Source organism: Acipenser ruthenus, chromosome 45 (genome assembly GCF_902713425.1).
Source record: "Acipenser ruthenus chromosome 45, fAciRut3.2 maternal haplotype, whole genome shotgun sequence".
Classification (NCBI taxonomy): domain Eukaryota; kingdom Metazoa; phylum Chordata; class Actinopteri; order Acipenseriformes; family Acipenseridae; genus Acipenser; species Acipenser ruthenus.
Genome location: NC_081233.1, coordinates 595,001 through 611,373, shown reverse-complemented (window position 1 = coordinate 611,373; position 16,373 = coordinate 595,001). Strand labels below are relative to the sequence as shown.

The following is a 16,373-nucleotide window of genomic DNA, read 5'->3' as shown; positions in this document are numbered from 1 at the left end:
TCACTTTATTATGCAGCAGTTTAAACTAAGAATTAAAGAATGATTTATATTGTGGAGCACATTGTTTTTATGTGTGTATTGTATCACAAAAATATCAGTAATTCTGTTTGAAATATCTAGGCCCGCCCCTTTTTACTGAACACATTCAAGGAGGAATGTTCATTATCAAGCAATGCAGTCTAAACTGTACAATGTAAAAGCTGAACAGTGTTTTGGTGCCACCTACTGGATACATTGAAGCATTGCAAATTTAAAGCTTGTAACTTTTGAAGGGCTACAAACTAACGCCGCTCAAATAGAATATTGGTGTTATTAATGAAACCTGAGAGATGTCTCGTCATGTTTTAATAATAAACGCTTTCTGCAATGCACACATTCTGTAGGCTGCTTATTCACCTTCACTCGTGTTGCTTCTCCTGAATGAATACACTTGGTACAGACCCAAATACAGCTTTACCGAAAGTACTGTTGTTCGCAGTAATATAAATGCAGAGTATTGTATGAGAATATTTACCTCTGTTTCCAATCCTCGCAGCCATAAGCAGTTAAACTACTAAAACCTTTAAAAAATACTGTAACTGGACTGTTTAATACAAACCTCTCACTCTCTGACATACATGATCTGATTTCATTATTCATTCAATACATTTAGTTTATTAACCTGCTCTGTCACTCCACTGGGTAGTTATTCATATAATAAAAAGCATTTCATTCAAATAGCTTTAGTTTTCTAACGCCTCTCAGGTTTTTCTTGTGGAATGGGACGCTTTTTAATCACAATAAGACACCTCAGGACATCTTTTCAAAGCTTTTACGCCAGTCTTTAATGAACTCCTATTTATTTTAAAGAGGTAAACCACCTGTTCATTTTACAAAACTAGACCCACACAGCTGAGTAATACACTGTATTTCAAGCCCTCTTCAGCGCTCTCGGTGTGTTTAGTTGTTCATGTTGTAACATTAACATGATGTCTTGTCCTTATTTAAATCAATAGCAGTTAATTAAAGCCTGGAGGAAGCGCTTTGATAACGCGTCCCCTCGAGTCTCACAGAGCAGCGCACTCCTTGGCGTGTCTCATTGCTGGTGACTCTTCTGCTGCTGTGGACGCGGCTCTGTTGCCTGGTTTAGTTCGCAGCGCAGTCTGAGGAAGAGTCTAAATCTGTGCCGCTGGACAGCAGGGAGGAATACTGTCCTGGATAAAGAATAGGAGACAAGAATACAGTTTAAGAGAAACTAAATAAAAGCATGGGGTAGAAATAGCAGAGGTTACTGCCTGGAAGTTTACTCGTAAAGAATGACCTTTCTGCGACCCTGTGCTGTATTTACCAAAAACAAGTTCACACGCCCTGAACCTGCAAGACTAGCGAAGAGAAAGCTATGAAACTGCGCCCATGCCTGCGCCATTGTGAATCTGTTTGTGACAACGGAGCTCAACTTGAATTAACCTAACATACTTCTAAAAACATTATCAGGGATATACCGTCAGTGTTTAAACACCTTGTTCTGAAGAAAAGTACGGGAAATAACAATATCGGTACAAAACACAGATTACATATCCGCGAAAAACTCTCTGCATCGGCGCTGCTGCCTCCAGTCACAGCGCCCCGGTTCATAAAAGATTGTACCAACTCCGGCATGGGGAGGGGGTTACCTGAATTAAAATTGTATTCACTGGAAAAAACTAGAGCTACAAACAGCTCGTTTACGGTGTTACAATTGAAAATGATATTCAATTTTTAATTCAAAGGTCTCCGATATGACAATTCCCTTTGCGGTCCATATTAGATGAATTGTCAGACCGCGCTGATCGGTTTGTATTTTGTGATTGGTATATTCCTCGTCCTGTGGGAGACAGACCCGTTCAGACACTGAGGGAGAGCAGAGAGGAGGTGAGAGAGTCTGCATGGAGCTCTACAATGTGTTTATAAACTACAGAGCGCTGTTATATTGTATTATTTTGAAAGGTCCGGGTTGTAGTGTGGTAGGAGCGCGTTGTTTTATCCGTTCAGACACTGAGGGAGAGCAGAGAGGAGGTGAGAGAGTCTGCATGGAGCTCTACAATGTGTTTATAAACTACAGAGCGCTGTTATATTGTATTATTTTGAAAGGTCCGGGTTGTAGTGTGGTAGGAGCGCGTTGTTTTATCCGTTCAGACACTGAGGGAGAGCAGAGAGGAGGTGAGAGAGTCTGCATGGAGCTCTACAATGTGTTTATAAACTACAGAGCGCTGTTATATTGTATTATTTTGAAAGGTCCGGGTTGTAGTGTGGTAGGAGCGCGTTGTTTTATCCGTTCAGACACTGAGGGAGAGCAGAGAGGAGGTGAGAGAGTCTGCATGGAGCTCTACAATGTGTTTATAAACTACAGAGCGCTGTTATATTGGATTATTTTGAAAGGTCCGGGTTGTAGTGTGGTAGGAGCGCGTTGTTTTATCCGTTCAGACACTGAGGGAGAGCAGAGAGGAGGTGAGAGAGTCTGCATGGAGCTCTACAATGTGTTTATAAACTACAGAGCGCTGTTATATTGTATTATTTTGAAAGGTCCGGGTTGTAGTGTGGTAGGAGCGCGTTGTTTTATCCGTTCAGACACTGAGGGAGAGCAGAGAGGAGGTGAGAGAGTCTGCATGGAGCTCTACAATGTGTTTATAAACTACAGAGCGCTGTTATATTGTATTATTTTGAAAGGTCCGGGTTGTAGTGTGGTAGGAGCGCGTTGTTTTATCCGTTCAGACACTGAGGGAGAGCAGAGAGGAGGTGAGAGAGTCTGCATGGAGCTCTACAATGTGTTTATAAACTACAGAGCGCTGTTATATTGTATTATTTTGAAAGGTCCGGGTTGTAGTGTGGTAGGAGCGCGTTGTTTTATCCGTTCAGACACTGAGGGAGAGCAGAGAGGAGGTGAGAGAGTCTGCATGGAGCTCTACAATGTGTTTATAAACTACAGAGCGCTGTTATATTGTATTATTTTGAAAGGTCCGGGTTGTAGTGTGGTAGGAGCGCGTTGTTTTATCCGTTCAGACACTGAGGGAGAGCAGAGAGGAGGTGAGAGAGTCTGCATGGAGCTCTACAATGTGTTTATAAACTACAGAGCGCTGTTATATTGTATTATTTTGAAAGGTCCGGGTTGTAGTGTGGTAGGAGCGCGTTGTTTTATCCGTTCAGACACTGAGGGAGAGCAGAGAGGAGGTGAGAGAGTCTGCATGGAGCTCTACAATGTGTTTATAAACTACAGAGCGCTGTTATATTGTATTATTTTGAAAGGTCCGGGTTGTAGTGTGGTAGGAGCGCGTTGTTTTATCCGTTCAGACACTGAGGGAGAGCAGAGAGGAGGTGAGAGAGTCTGCATGGAGCTCTACAATGTGTTTATAAACTACAGAGCGCTGTTATATTGTATTATTTTGAAAGGTCCGGGTTGTAGTGTGGTAGGAGCGCGTTGTTTTATCCGTTCAGACACTGAGGGAGAGCAGAGAGGAGGTGAGAGAGTCTGCATGGAGCTCTACAGTGTGTTTATAAACTACAGAGCGCTGTTATATTGTATTATTTTGAAAGGTCCGGGTTGTAGTGTGGTAGGAGCGCGTTGTTTTATCCGTTCAGACACTGAGGGAGAGCAGAGAGGAGGTGAGAGAGTCTGCATGGAGCTCTACAATGTGTTTATAAACTACAGAGCGCTGTTATATTGTATTATTTTGAAAGGTCCGGGTTGTAGTGTGGTAGGAGCGCGTTGTTTTATCCGTTCAGACACTGAGGGAGAGCAGAGAGGAGGTGAGAGAGTCTGCATGGAGCTCTACAATGTGTTTATAAACTACAGAGCGCTGTTATATTGTATTATTTTGAAAGGTCCGGGTTGTAGTGTGGTAGGAGCGCGTTGTTTTATCCGTTCAGACACTGAGGGAGAGCAGAGAGGAGGTGAGAGAGTCTGCATGGAGCTCTACAATGTGTTTATAAACTACAGAGCGCTGTTATATTGTATTATTTTGAAAGGTCCGGGTTGTAGTGTGGTAGGAGCGCGTTGTTTTATCCGTTCAGACACTGAGGGAGAGCAGAGAGGAGGTGAGAGAGTCTGCATGGAGCTCTACAATGTGTTTATAAACTACAGAGCGCTGTTATATTGTATTATTTTGAAAGGTCCGGGTTGTAGTGTGGTAGGAGCGCGTTGTTTTATCCGTTCAGACACTGAGGGAGAGCAGAGAGGAGGTGAGAGAGTCTGCATGGAGCTCTACAATGTGTTTATAAACTACAGAGCGCTGTTATATTGTATTATTTTGAAAGGTCCGGGTTGTAGTGTGGTAGGAGCGCGTTGTTTTATCCGTTCAGACACTGAGGGAGAGCAGAGAGGAGGTGAGAGAGTCTGCATGGAGCTCTACAATGTGTTTATAAACTACAGAGCGCTGTTATATTGTATTATTTTGAAAGGTCCGGGTTGTAGTGTGGTAGGAGCGCGTTGTTTTATCCGTTCAGACACTGAGGGAGAGCAGAGAGGAGGTGAGAGAGTCTGCATGGAGCTCTACAATGTGTTTATAAACTACAGAGCGCTGTTATATTGTATTATTTTGAAAGGTCCGGGTTGTAGTGTGGTAGGAGCGCGTTGTTTTATCCGTTCAGACACTGAGGGAGAGCAGAGAGGAGGTGAGAGAGTCTGCATGGAGCTCTACAATGTGTTTATAAACTACAGAGCGCTGTTATATTGTATTATTTTGAAAGGTCCGGGTTGTAGTGTGGTAGGAGCGCGTTGTTTTATCCGTTCAGACACTGAGGGAGAGCAGAGAGGAGGTGAGAGAGTCTGCATGGAGCTCTACAATGTGTTTATAAACTACAGAGCGCTGTTATATTGTATTATTTTGAAAGGTCCGGGTTGTAGTGTGGTAGGAGCGCGTTGTTTTATCCGTTCAGACACTGAGGGAGAGCAGAGAGGAGGTGAGAGAGTCTGCATGGAGCTCTACAATGTGTTTATAAACTACAGAGCGCTGTTATATTGTATTATTTTGAAAGGTCCGGGTTGCAGTGTGGTAGGAGCGCGTTGTTTTATCCGTTCAGACACTGAGGGAGAGCAGAGAGGAGGTAAGAGAGTCTGCATGGAGCTCTACAATGTGTTTATAAACTACAGAGCGCTGTTATATTGTATTATTTTGAAAGGTCCGGGTTGTAGTGTGGTAGGAGCGCGTTGTTTTATCCGTTCAGACACTGAGGGAGAGCAGAGAGGAGGTGAGAGAGTCTGCATGGAGCTCTACAATGTGTTTATAAACTACAGAGCGCTGTTATATTGTATTATTTTGAAAGGTCCGGGTTGTAGTGTGGTAGGAGCGCGTTGTTTTATCCGTTCAGACACTGAGGGAGAGCAGAGAGGAGGTGAGAGAGTCTGCATGGAGCTCTACAATGTGTTTATAAACTACAGAGCGCTGTTATATTGTATTATTTTGAAAGGTCCGGGTTGTAGTGTGGTAGGAGCGCGTTGTTTTATCCGTTCAGACACTGAGGGAGAGCAGAGAGGAGGTGAGAGAGTCTGCATGGAGCTCTACAATGTGTTTATAAACTACAGAGCGCTGTTATATTGTATTATTTTGAAAGGTCCGGGTTGTAGTGTGGTAGGAGCGCGTTGTTTTATCCGTTCAGACACTGAGGGAGAGCAGAGAGGAGGTGAGAGAGTCTGCATGGAGCTCTACAATGTGTTTATAAACTACAGAGCGCTGTTATATTGTATTATTTTGAAAGGTCCGGGTTGTAGTGTGGTAGGAGCGCGTTGTTTTATCCGTTCAGACACTGAGGGAGAGCAGAGAGGAGGTGAGAGAGTCTGCATGGAGCTCTACAATGTGTTTATAAACTACAGAGCGCTGTTATATTGTATTATTTTGAAAGGTCCGGGTTGTAGTGTGGTAGGAGCGCGTTGTTTTATCCGTTCAGACACTGAGGGAGAGCAGAGAGGAGGTGAGAGAGTCTGCATGGAGCTTTACAATGTGTTTATAAACTACAGAGCGCTGTTATATTGTATTATTTTGAAAGGTCCGGGTTGTAGTGTGGTAGGAGCGCGTTGTTTTATCCGTTCAGACACTGAGGGAGAGCAGAGAGGAGGTGAGAGAGTTTGCATGGAGCTCTACAATGTGTTTATAAACTACAGAGCGCTGTTATATTGTATTATTTTGAAAGGTCCGGGTTGTAGTGTGGTAGGAGCGCGTTGTTTTATCCGTTCAGACACTGAGGGAGAGCAGAGAGGAGGTGAGAGAGTCTGCATGGAGCTCTACAATGTGTTTATAAACTACAGAGCGCTGTTATATTGTATTATTTTGAAAGGTCCGGGTTGTAGTGTGGTAGGAGCGCGTTGTTTTATCCGTTCAGACACTGAGGGAGAGCAGAGAGGAGGTGAGAGAGTCTGCATGGAGCTCTACAATGTGTTTATAAACTACAGAGCGCTGTTATATTGTATTATTTTGAAAGGTCCGGGTTGTAGTGTGGTAGGAGCGCGTTGTTTTATCCGTTCAGACACTGAGGGAGAGCAGAGAGGAGGTGAGAGAGTCTGCATGGAGCTCTACAATGTGTTTATAAACTACAGAGCGCTGTTATATTGTATTATTTTGAAAGGTCCGGGTTGTAGTGTGGTAGGAGCGCGTTGTTTTATCCGTTCAGACACTGAGGGAGAGCAGAGAGGAGGTGAGAGAGTCTGCATGGAGCTCTACAATGTGTTTATAAACTACAGAGCGCTGTTATATTGTATTATTTTGAAAGGTCCGGGTTGTAGTGTGGTAGGAGCGCGTTGTTTTATCCGTTCAGACACTGAGGGAGAGCAGAGAGGAGGTGAGAGAGTCTGCATGGAGCTCTACAATGTGTTTATAAACTACAGAGCGCTGTTATATTGTATTATTTTGAAAGGTCCGGGTTGTAGTGTGGTAGGAGCGCGTTGTTTTATCCGTTCAGACACTGAGGGAGAGCAGAGAGGAGGTGAGAGAGTCTGCATGGAGCTCTACAATGTGTTTATAAACTACAGAGCGCTGTTATATTGGATTATTTTGAAAGGTCCGGGTTGTAGTGTGGTAGGAGCGCGTTGTTTTATCCGTTCAGACACTGAGGGAGAGCAGAGAGGAGGTGAGAGAGTCTGCATGGAGCTCTACAATGTGTTTATAAACTACAGAGCGCTGTTATATTGTATTATTTTGAAAGGTCCGGGTTGTAGTGTGGTAGGAGCGCGTTGTTTTTGTGTGTGTGTGTGTGTTGTATTTGTGAAGCGGCGTGTTTGTTTTTATTCACATCCCCCAGTTGCAGTCTGCGTGCCACGGCATTCACACAGTGACGTAATAATAATAAAACAGACATTCGCGCGTTTATTAAAAACTTGTAATTCAGCGTTTTACAGTTTTTCACTCAGAATACAGCCCCACAAACATATACCTACCTACCTATATCTATCTATCTGTCTATCATGAAGAAAAGTGATTGGCAAACTGAAACACTTTTAGCAATTAGTTGATTATTAAAATCATACGTTTTTAGTTGATTAATTATTTTCTTCATTGAGTATTTCTAGTGACTGATGATTATCCTGTTAGTTACTGATTCTCCTTGGATACAGAGCTGATGAGTATGCTGTTAGTTACTGATTCTCCTCGGATACAGAGCTGATGAGTGTCCTGTTAGTTACTGATTCTCCTCGGATACAGAGCTGATGAGTATGCTGTTAGTTACTGATTCTCCTCGGATACAGAGCTGATGAGTGTCCTGTTAGTTACTGATTCTCCTCGGATACAGAGCTGATGAGTGTCCTGTTAGTTACTGATTCTCCTTGGATACAGAGCTGATGAGTGTCCTGTTAGTTACTGATTCTCCTTGGATACAGAGCTGATGAGTGTCCTGTTAGTTACTGATTCTCCTTGGATACAGAGCTGATGAGTGTCCTGTTAGTTACTGATTCTCCTCGGATACAGAGCTGATGAGTGTCCTGTTAGTTTCTGATTCTCCTTGGATACAGAGCTGATGAGTGTCCTGTTAGTTACTGATTCTCCTCGGATACAGAGCTGATGAGTATGCTGTTAGTTACTGATTCTCCTCGGATACAGAGCTGATGAGTATCCTGTTACTGATTCTCCTCGGATACAGAGCTGATGGGTATCCTGTTAGTTACTGATTCTCTTTGAATGTAGAGCTGTTTGCTGACTTTTAATTCTCTCTCTCTCTCTCTCTCTCTCTGAAAAAGAACATTATATCGACCCAGTTTAGTCTCAATATACCTAATGTTTTATTTTACTGCAATTATGCTTAGAACAATTTGAAGAGAAGTCTTAGACTACTGCCCACCTTAACGTGTGGGTCAAATTATGTTTAAAATAACCTAAGTAATTAAATGACAATATCCACTGATTTCTACTGAAGATTAATGAAATTGTGTATTTCCTTGAATTCCTGCCACGTTAGAGGAGAAGGGCAGGTATTGTCTTAGGACTGGGTTTTTTTTTTTTAAATTGTACCCCTTCTGTCGGGAGGTTTCAGTTGAAGTACCCTTTACAGTTTTCGCTCACTGAATGGCACCAGTTGCAGTGAAAGGCAGAATAATTTGATTAACACATTGTTTCCCATTTATTTAATGTATTGTACTGGTGTATCTGGTCCGCAGCAGGAATAAATGGAGGCAGCACAGGATGCAGTTTAAAGCAGTGTAAACTGCTGTTTTTATTGAAGCGCTGGAACAGCAGGCTAATGGACGCTCTGTCATAAAATGGTTTAGCTCTGATAGCCAGCTCCAGGACACACTCTCACACAACTACACAACACGAACCTGAGCTGCACACAGGCAGCTCCTAAATACGGTCATGGTCCAATCGCTCAGATCCTCGGTCCTGCGCAAACAGGTGGCTGGCGGAACTGAACACAAATCACAGTGCAGCCAACACAGACCCTCTCATACAGCTGCACTGTGCACGTGACACCCCAGGCACCTCACACAAACAGCGGAGAAGACAGGACAGCACACACACACACACACACACACACACACACACACACAGAGCAATACACTAACAGCTGCATCTGCGGTTCACTTTGAACTGCTAAACAAAGATGAAAAAATTATACACGGTGTTTTAGAGAATATATAATACTGTTAAAAAACCATTCTTTTCTTTTACTTTCATTTTGATTTGTGTATTTCTGAGTCGTCCTGCGTACCCCCTATGACCCTTAGAAGCGGTACGTGTACCCCCGGTTGAAAACTCCTGCGTCAGAAAATGGATGGCATTAGAAATCATTATGTGAGTTTATAATTTACAAAATAAAACAGAACAGCACAGAAATCTGATAGCCGTGTGTGGCAGAGCGGTTGCAGTGCTGACGTCACGGACCAGGAAGAAGCAATACAAAACAAAGGCAAAGGTAGGTAGGGGAAACGAGACGCGTTTGCGCTCGGGTTTTAATAATAAATCAAACAATAAACAAAACACTTTATACCAAACAAAAGGGCTTGATGGTCAAAAATACCTAAACAAACAAATACCGAGTGGTACAGCGGTAGCAGTTGCTTCGGATGTATGATCGCATTCCAAACCGTCCTCCCATCTCTGACTCAAAGGAAAATCTCCCCCTATTAGCTTGGAGCTGGTTCTTTTAAGCTGTGGCTGGAGCCTTAATTAATTATCAATAAAACAATGACCTTATTGAGGCTCCAGCCACATTCACACAGGTTTTTAAATTAATATACAAAACGAACAATAAAAACACGGCTTTCCCACCGTCAAATACAAATATAATAATAATAATAATAATAGGAAATATACAAATAATAATACAGGGACGAGGTGTACCCCATCACACAGTGTTATTAATGTGCAAGAATAAACTGGATTGGTGGACTGCATAGATAAAAATAAATGGATCATTTCTGCCATCTACTGGTCGCTTTTATTAACTTTGATTCAATTATAAAATCCAGAATATTTAAATAAAAAGCTACGTTTGTGTATAAACTGATCTTTCTGTCCTTCTTAATACGTTATAGAAATATAATTTTAATGAAGTGTATCTTTGTTGCCTTCGCCAGTTTTAGTCTGATGTTATAAATTAAAACACAAAGGGAGACCTACATTCCAAAGTGATTTTTAGTATTGCTATGTGAAAGAAACGTGTGTAAGGGAACCGAAGCAAATAATATATTAATTATATATTATAGAAGAGAACAAAGAGAGACTAACAGCACGCAGGTGACATCCAGGGAGGGGCTGACGTGTTGAGCGTGGAACTGCAAGAGAGGGGTTTAAATATGCAGTGCAGTCTAGTCTACACAGATTACCTGTCGCTGTCCGTTTGAGCTGCCTATTTACCCTGAAGAGAAGAATTGAACGGTCAGAGCGAGTGACTAGAGCACTAGAGCCGTGCTGCACATCCCACTGACAATACCTGAAGTAAGCTTCTCTATCTTTTTATTCATCTTTTAAATCCACTTGACACTCGCCAAATCGTGTCTTACTGGAACTGAACAGTTAATGTGTTGCTTGGCAGGATTGTAATTGTGTAGAATGCTTTGTTTATTATGAATATATGTTTGAAATGATTTAGTAACAGTAAATATTTGACACAGATGTTGTAAGATCTTAGTTTGTAACACAAGCACGTAATATTTGTGGCATGTAACTTTTGTCTATGAACAGTTAAATTCCTGATGCTCCTCCAGATGTTGTTTTTAGGACTCTGTTAACAGAACAATTCTACCCATTTCAAAGTTAGGTTAATTACATTAAATGCTTTATTAAATGTCACAAGCACCCATGAGAGTTACAAAGTATTTATCCTCATCATTGGTCTTTGTGGTTGTTTGATTGAAAGTATAAAAACAACTAAAGGAAATGCTTTCTTGAGACTGAAGGTGACATAGAGAACAAACAGCAATACTTAATTGCCTATCAAGTACAAAATATGACCAGTACCTCATGGGTATTTATCCTTAAAGACCCAGTAACCCAGTAACCTGAATAGATTCAGTCATGCCCGTCCCGAGGGCATAAACAGGCTGCATGCACAGATCTCAATATCATTTTTCCTTTCATCCGACCTGATCGAGAGAGATAAGTGTTGAATGTACTGTTATCTGCTTATTTGCTTGTGTAATTACACTGTTAATGTGATTATAATTAGATGATGTTTATGTGATTATAGTCATTGCTAGTTACACGTACTGAGCATTCAGCCGTGGTTTTCGTTAGTCCCTCAGGGGCCTTGTGCTCCATGTGAAGCGGGCGGCTCCGTCGCCCCTTCCCCGGGATCGAGTAACCTTAAGTCGGGTACTTGTGTTCTCTCTCAGGCTGCTAGCTTCGTTGAAAATAAAAATGTTATTTTGTTAGGGAATTTATACATAATTAACAGTAATTGAGTGTTCACTGTTTTGTGTGAGAAAAAAAAGTTTTTCGGTGTGTATTTTTCTATTTCTTTTCACAGAAATTCCAGCGCACCTGTTGGACCGTGACACGCGCTTCAGGTTAAAACTGTTTCCAGTTTTCTCCCACTGTGTCTCATTGGCACATTAGTTCTGCTTGCAGTTTCTCCCTCAGTGTCTCGTTGCACACATTAGTTCTGCTTGCAGTTTCTCCCTCAGTGTCTCGTTGCACACATTAGTTCTGCTTGCAGTTTCTCCCTCAGTGTCTCGTTGCACACATTAGTTCTGCTTGCAGTTTCTCCCTCAGTGTCTCGTTGATTAATTCTGCTTGCAGTTTTCTCCCTCAGTGTCTTGTTGCCGCATTAGTTGTGCTTGCAGTATTATTGTATAGACTATTAGAGCTCTGATAGTAGGTTTCCTCAGTTTTCGGACTGTTGGATTAACCAAGAGCGCTGCAGGTAGGCATCCCTATAAATCGCTCCCGTGGTAACTGTGGGTCCAGACCTGCTCCCGTTCCCACCGGTGTACTGTACATCGAACGAGGATACCATTCTGATTCACTAGCAGTTGCTGGGCTCAGCTCTGCTTCGGGTCCTGCTGTCCGCAGCCCCTCCCGTAGTGTTTCGTTGCCACTCTGGTCTCTGCATGCAGTGCCATTTCGAAGGCTGTCACGGCTCTGACAGCTGGCTTTCCCCAGTCTTACGACTGTGTCGGTTTGCCAGAAGCGCTATAGGTTGGCACCCCTATAGTCTGCTTAATTGTAACTGTAGGTCCAGGCCTACTCCATTCCCACCGGTACAAATCTTTACAATGAACAAGGTTATCACTCTGATTCACTACGCAGTCGCTAGGCTAGCTCTGCGTCGGGTCTGATTGCTTGCAATCTTTCCCGCAGTGTTTCGTGCTGCCTTGGGCTCTGACAGCCGGCTTTCCCCAGTCTTAGGGCTGTGTTGGTTTGACAAAAGCTATATAGGTGGGCAGCCTTATATACTGCTTCTGCAGTAACTGTGGGTCACAGACCTGCTCCGTTCCTGACACAGTATATGTACAAAACAGTGAACGAGGTTACTGAACTGGGGTACCCGAATTGTACGAAGTGTACCACTGAACCGGACCGTACCCAAGGTACTGGACCGAGTTTAAAACCACCGAGTGTTGAACCACCACCGAACGGTACTATATAGAGCGTACCACCACCGAGTAGAACACTCACTGAACTGTGCCTTGCAAGGTACTTTACAGTCACTGTGCGGCTGGGAGCCGATCGGGTCATTTTGGTTCATTTTACTGTCTGCTCTGTTCCACCTCGGTTCATCACCACCATTCAGACTCGGTTAAAAAGGGGGTATTGTGATACACAACAGTGACACCATCTCTGGTCCAAGACCAGCGGACGCTTTCAGTTTCGACTTGTGCTGTTTTATATATTTTTTAAATACAGTACTTTGCTACATGTGCTGTCTGACTGCAGCTTCTAGCGGCAAGTGCTACAAAGTACTAATATATATTAGTAGAGAGAGAGATAGGTAGGCGCCGGCTTGAGCAGATTGAAGCAGCAGTTGTCACAGGGTTTACTGCTTGCTGCATGCCAGGGTTTTACCCTTGTGACATTTGCAAGGCCAATCTCTCAGTAGAGGATAAGCATGACAGTTGCTCTTCCTGTTTGGGACCGGAGCATGCAAAGGGCCACTCGCAGGCTGCGGATTCTGTGAGTTCTGCACGTCCTTCTCTCGGCATACGCTAGATAAACGGGTGTCTCGCAGCTCCGTGAAGTGGTCCACGGCTTTACCACTTTGACAGGGCTCCCTAGCATCATCCCTTAAGGGGTTGGCTACATCCTCGTCTGAGGGCGCTGTGCCATGGGAGAGCAGGAGAGTTGAACGAGTGGCATGGTCTTCCTCATCATCCTCTGCCTTTCCTCCCCTCCTCATGTTTCTAAAAAGAGGAGAAAAGGTCACCGGTCTCATAGATCAGTGGACTCTGAAAATCTGGACAAGCTCTGGGAAGCTGTTTCCCAGCAAGGCACAGTACTGGCTCAGCTGTTGCTTGAACACACTGCTCCACCAGCCCCCTCTGTTCTCTTGGAGCAACAAGGGGCACCAAGCACAGGCTCGCAACTAGACAATCTGCTTTCCACTGCCGCCTCTGAGGAGATGGGCAATCCAGAGTTACCCTCTTTGGATCACCCAGTGCCAGTGGCTCACCCGTCTCTGTCAGCAGAGCTTCTGTCTCTGACAGTAGTGACATTCCAGAGGCTTATGGGCTTTATGGCAGTAGCTTCCCAGTCCTTTCCTTTGAGTCTTTTCCACATGCGCCTTCTCCAAGCCTGGTTCAAAAACAGGGTTTTTCAGCCCACATTGAACCATGTCCACCTGCTGACAGTGTCTCGGCACTGTCTGGAGGGACTTTCCAAGTGGGCACATCCTGCACGCCTGCGCTTATCGGCTGAATGTCGTGGATCCACAAATCCCTGGGTTTGGAACAAGAGTGTTAAGGGCGGCCTCGAGCTCGACCCTTACAGCAAAAACATATAGGTGAGTTCTCCCTCAAATCTTTTAGCTCCAGCTACTTGTGCTGAGGGTTCCTAATGGTAGCACGCAAGGCGGCCTGGGTCGAGCTTGTGGCATTCCAGTTGTCTGCATTAATTGTCTTGTTACAACTTTGGTATGTCTACCCATTAGGTAATGGTTACATTTCATACTTGATAGGGAATGTTAGGTTATTATCATAACCCTGGTTCCCTGAATAGAAATGTAACCATTAACCTTCAAGGTCACTGCATCTATGATTGCAGCAGTCTTGAAGGAAAAATGATATTGAGATGTGTGCATGCAGTCTATTAATGCCCTCGGGACGGGCATGACTGCATCACAGGCTTTGATGAGCAGTCTTTGTTAGATCTATTCAGGTTACAGTGTCTTTAAGGATAAATTCCCATGAGGTAATGGTTACATTTCTATTTGAGAGAAACAGGGTTATGATAGTAACCTAACGTTTTATGCTTTCAGGACTGCCTTATCTTGGTGAAAGTGAAGGAACAAAGATGGAATCTGTTTACATTAAACAGGAGGAGGTTGTGGAACTGGCACCTATCTGCATTAAACAGGAGATGCCTGAACTGGAGCCTGTCCACATTAAAGAAGAAGAGACTGAACTGGAGCCTGTCCACATTAAAGAAGAGACTGAACTGGAGCCTGTCCACATTAAAGAAGAGACTGAACTGGAGCCTGTCCACATGAAAGAAGAAGAGACTGAACTGGAGCCTGTCCACATGAAAGAAGAAGAGACTGAACTGGAGCCTGTCCACATGAAAGAAGAAGAGACTGAACTGGAGCCTGTCCACATTAAAGAAGAGACTGAACTGGAGCCTGTCCACATGAAAGAAGAAGAGACTGAACTGGAGCCTGTCCACATGAAAGAAGAAGAGACTGAACTGGAGCCTGTCCACATTAAAGAAGAGACTGAACTGGAGCCTGTCCACATTAAAGAAGAGACTGAACTGGAGCCTGTCCACATTAAACAAGAGGAGACTGAACTGGAGCCTGTCCACATTAAAGAAAAGACTGAACTGGAGTCTTTCTGCATTGAAGAGGAGTCTATTGACTTGCTGTTTAAGGATTCAGAAAACATATCCCTGCCAAAGATATCACATCAATGTACTGAATGTGGGAAGAACTTCAGTCAGTTAAGAAGCCTAAAAAGACACCAGAGAATTCATACTGGAGAGAAGCTGCATCACTGCAGTGACTGTGGGAAGAGCTTCAGTCAGTCAGGACACCTAAAATCACACCAGCGAACTCACACTGGAGAGAAGCCGCATCACTGTTCTGACTGTGGGAAGAGCTTCATTCGGTTAGGAAGCCTAAAACAACACCAGCGAATTCACACTGGAGAGAAGCCATATCGCTGTTCTGAATGTGGAGATTGCTTCAGTATGTCAGGAAGCCTAAAAAGACACCAGCGAATTCACAGTGGAAAGAAGCCGTATCATTGTGTTAAATGTGGGAAGAGTTTCAGTCTGTCAGGAAACCTAAAAAGACACCAGAGAATTCACGCTGGAGAGAGGCCGCATCACTGCTCTGACTGTGGGAAGAGCTTCAGTCAGTTAGGACACCTAAAATCACACCAGCAAACTCACACTGGAGAGAAGCCACATCACTGCTTTGACTGTGGGAAGAGCTTCAGGCGGTAAGGAAGCTTAAAAAACACAGGTGAATTCACACAGGAGAGAAGCTGTATCACTGCCCTGATGGTGGGAAGCGCTTCATTCAGTTAGGAAGCCTAAAACAACACCAGCAAATTCACACTGGAGAGAAGCCGTATCACTGCACTAAATGTGGGAAGAGTTTCAGTCTGTCAGGAAACCTAAAAACACACCAGCAAATTCACAGTGGAAAGAAGCTGTATCACTGTACAAAATGTGGCAATACATTTGCTTTCTGTGGTTAAGTGAAAAGACATAAATACCAGTTTTGAAAATGCAGATGAAGCTGATAGAAATCAATATTCCAGGCAGTGTTACAATGGTCCTTGTTTTCGGTCCTTCCAGTCCAGGTCTTTGCTTCAACCAGATTGTAGATTAATGAATCAACCTTCTTATAAATCATTCAGGACCTAATTGGAAGCGAGGGCCACTGCTTTATACCAATCAAAACTGAGTGTGATGCTCCAGTGATATTTTTTGAAAGGAATCCTGTCTATGTGCCAGCCTAAGGGTGTTTAATCATGCTTTAGCATAAATGTGAGAATGAGTGTGTGCCAAAGCAGCTGTGCTTGCATTTCAATCAGTAGTATAAGTAGGCTATGACTACCTGCAACCTTTATGAATTGTGTATGAACCTGAATATGGTTATTATTATGGGGGGTATCAATTTCATTAATAGGGGTAATGAATACTACATGAATAACATCATGAATAAGGGCCGGCATGACAACATGAATAGGCCACTGCGGTCGCGCAGACATGGTTAAGGTTTGAATGAAAGTCCTGTTTACAGTCGGTTTTACAAGCAGCTCAAAAGGGAGGTAA

The 16,373-nt window shown here is 43.5% G+C and overlaps 1 protein-coding gene across 3 annotated transcripts in view; it reads left to right on the top strand.

The window, feature by feature from the left end:
- The first annotated feature begins 1,774 nt into the window (after window positions 1–1,774).
- LOC131720890 (zinc finger protein 189-like) overlaps window positions 1,775–16,373 on the top strand; it is a 14,745-nt gene continuing 146 nt past the window's right edge. The window contains exons 1-3 of one of the 3 annotated variants that reach the window (XM_059013296.1): window positions 1,775–1,890; window positions 10,145–10,376; window positions 14,353–16,373. The exon at window positions 14,353–16,373 is cut by the window's right edge and continues 146 nt beyond it. In XM_059013296.1, the coding sequence (XP_058869279.1) occupies window positions 14,388–15,536 (1,149 nt within the window). In that variant the 5' untranslated portion in view covers window positions 1,775–1,890; window positions 10,145–10,376; window positions 14,353–14,387 and the 3' untranslated portion in view covers window positions 15,537–16,373. Of the gene's footprint in view, window positions 1,891–8,388; window positions 9,352–10,144; window positions 10,377–14,352 lie in introns of those variants that run through there. The other 2 variants (XM_059013295.1, XM_059013297.1) reach the window with 2 other exon arrangements.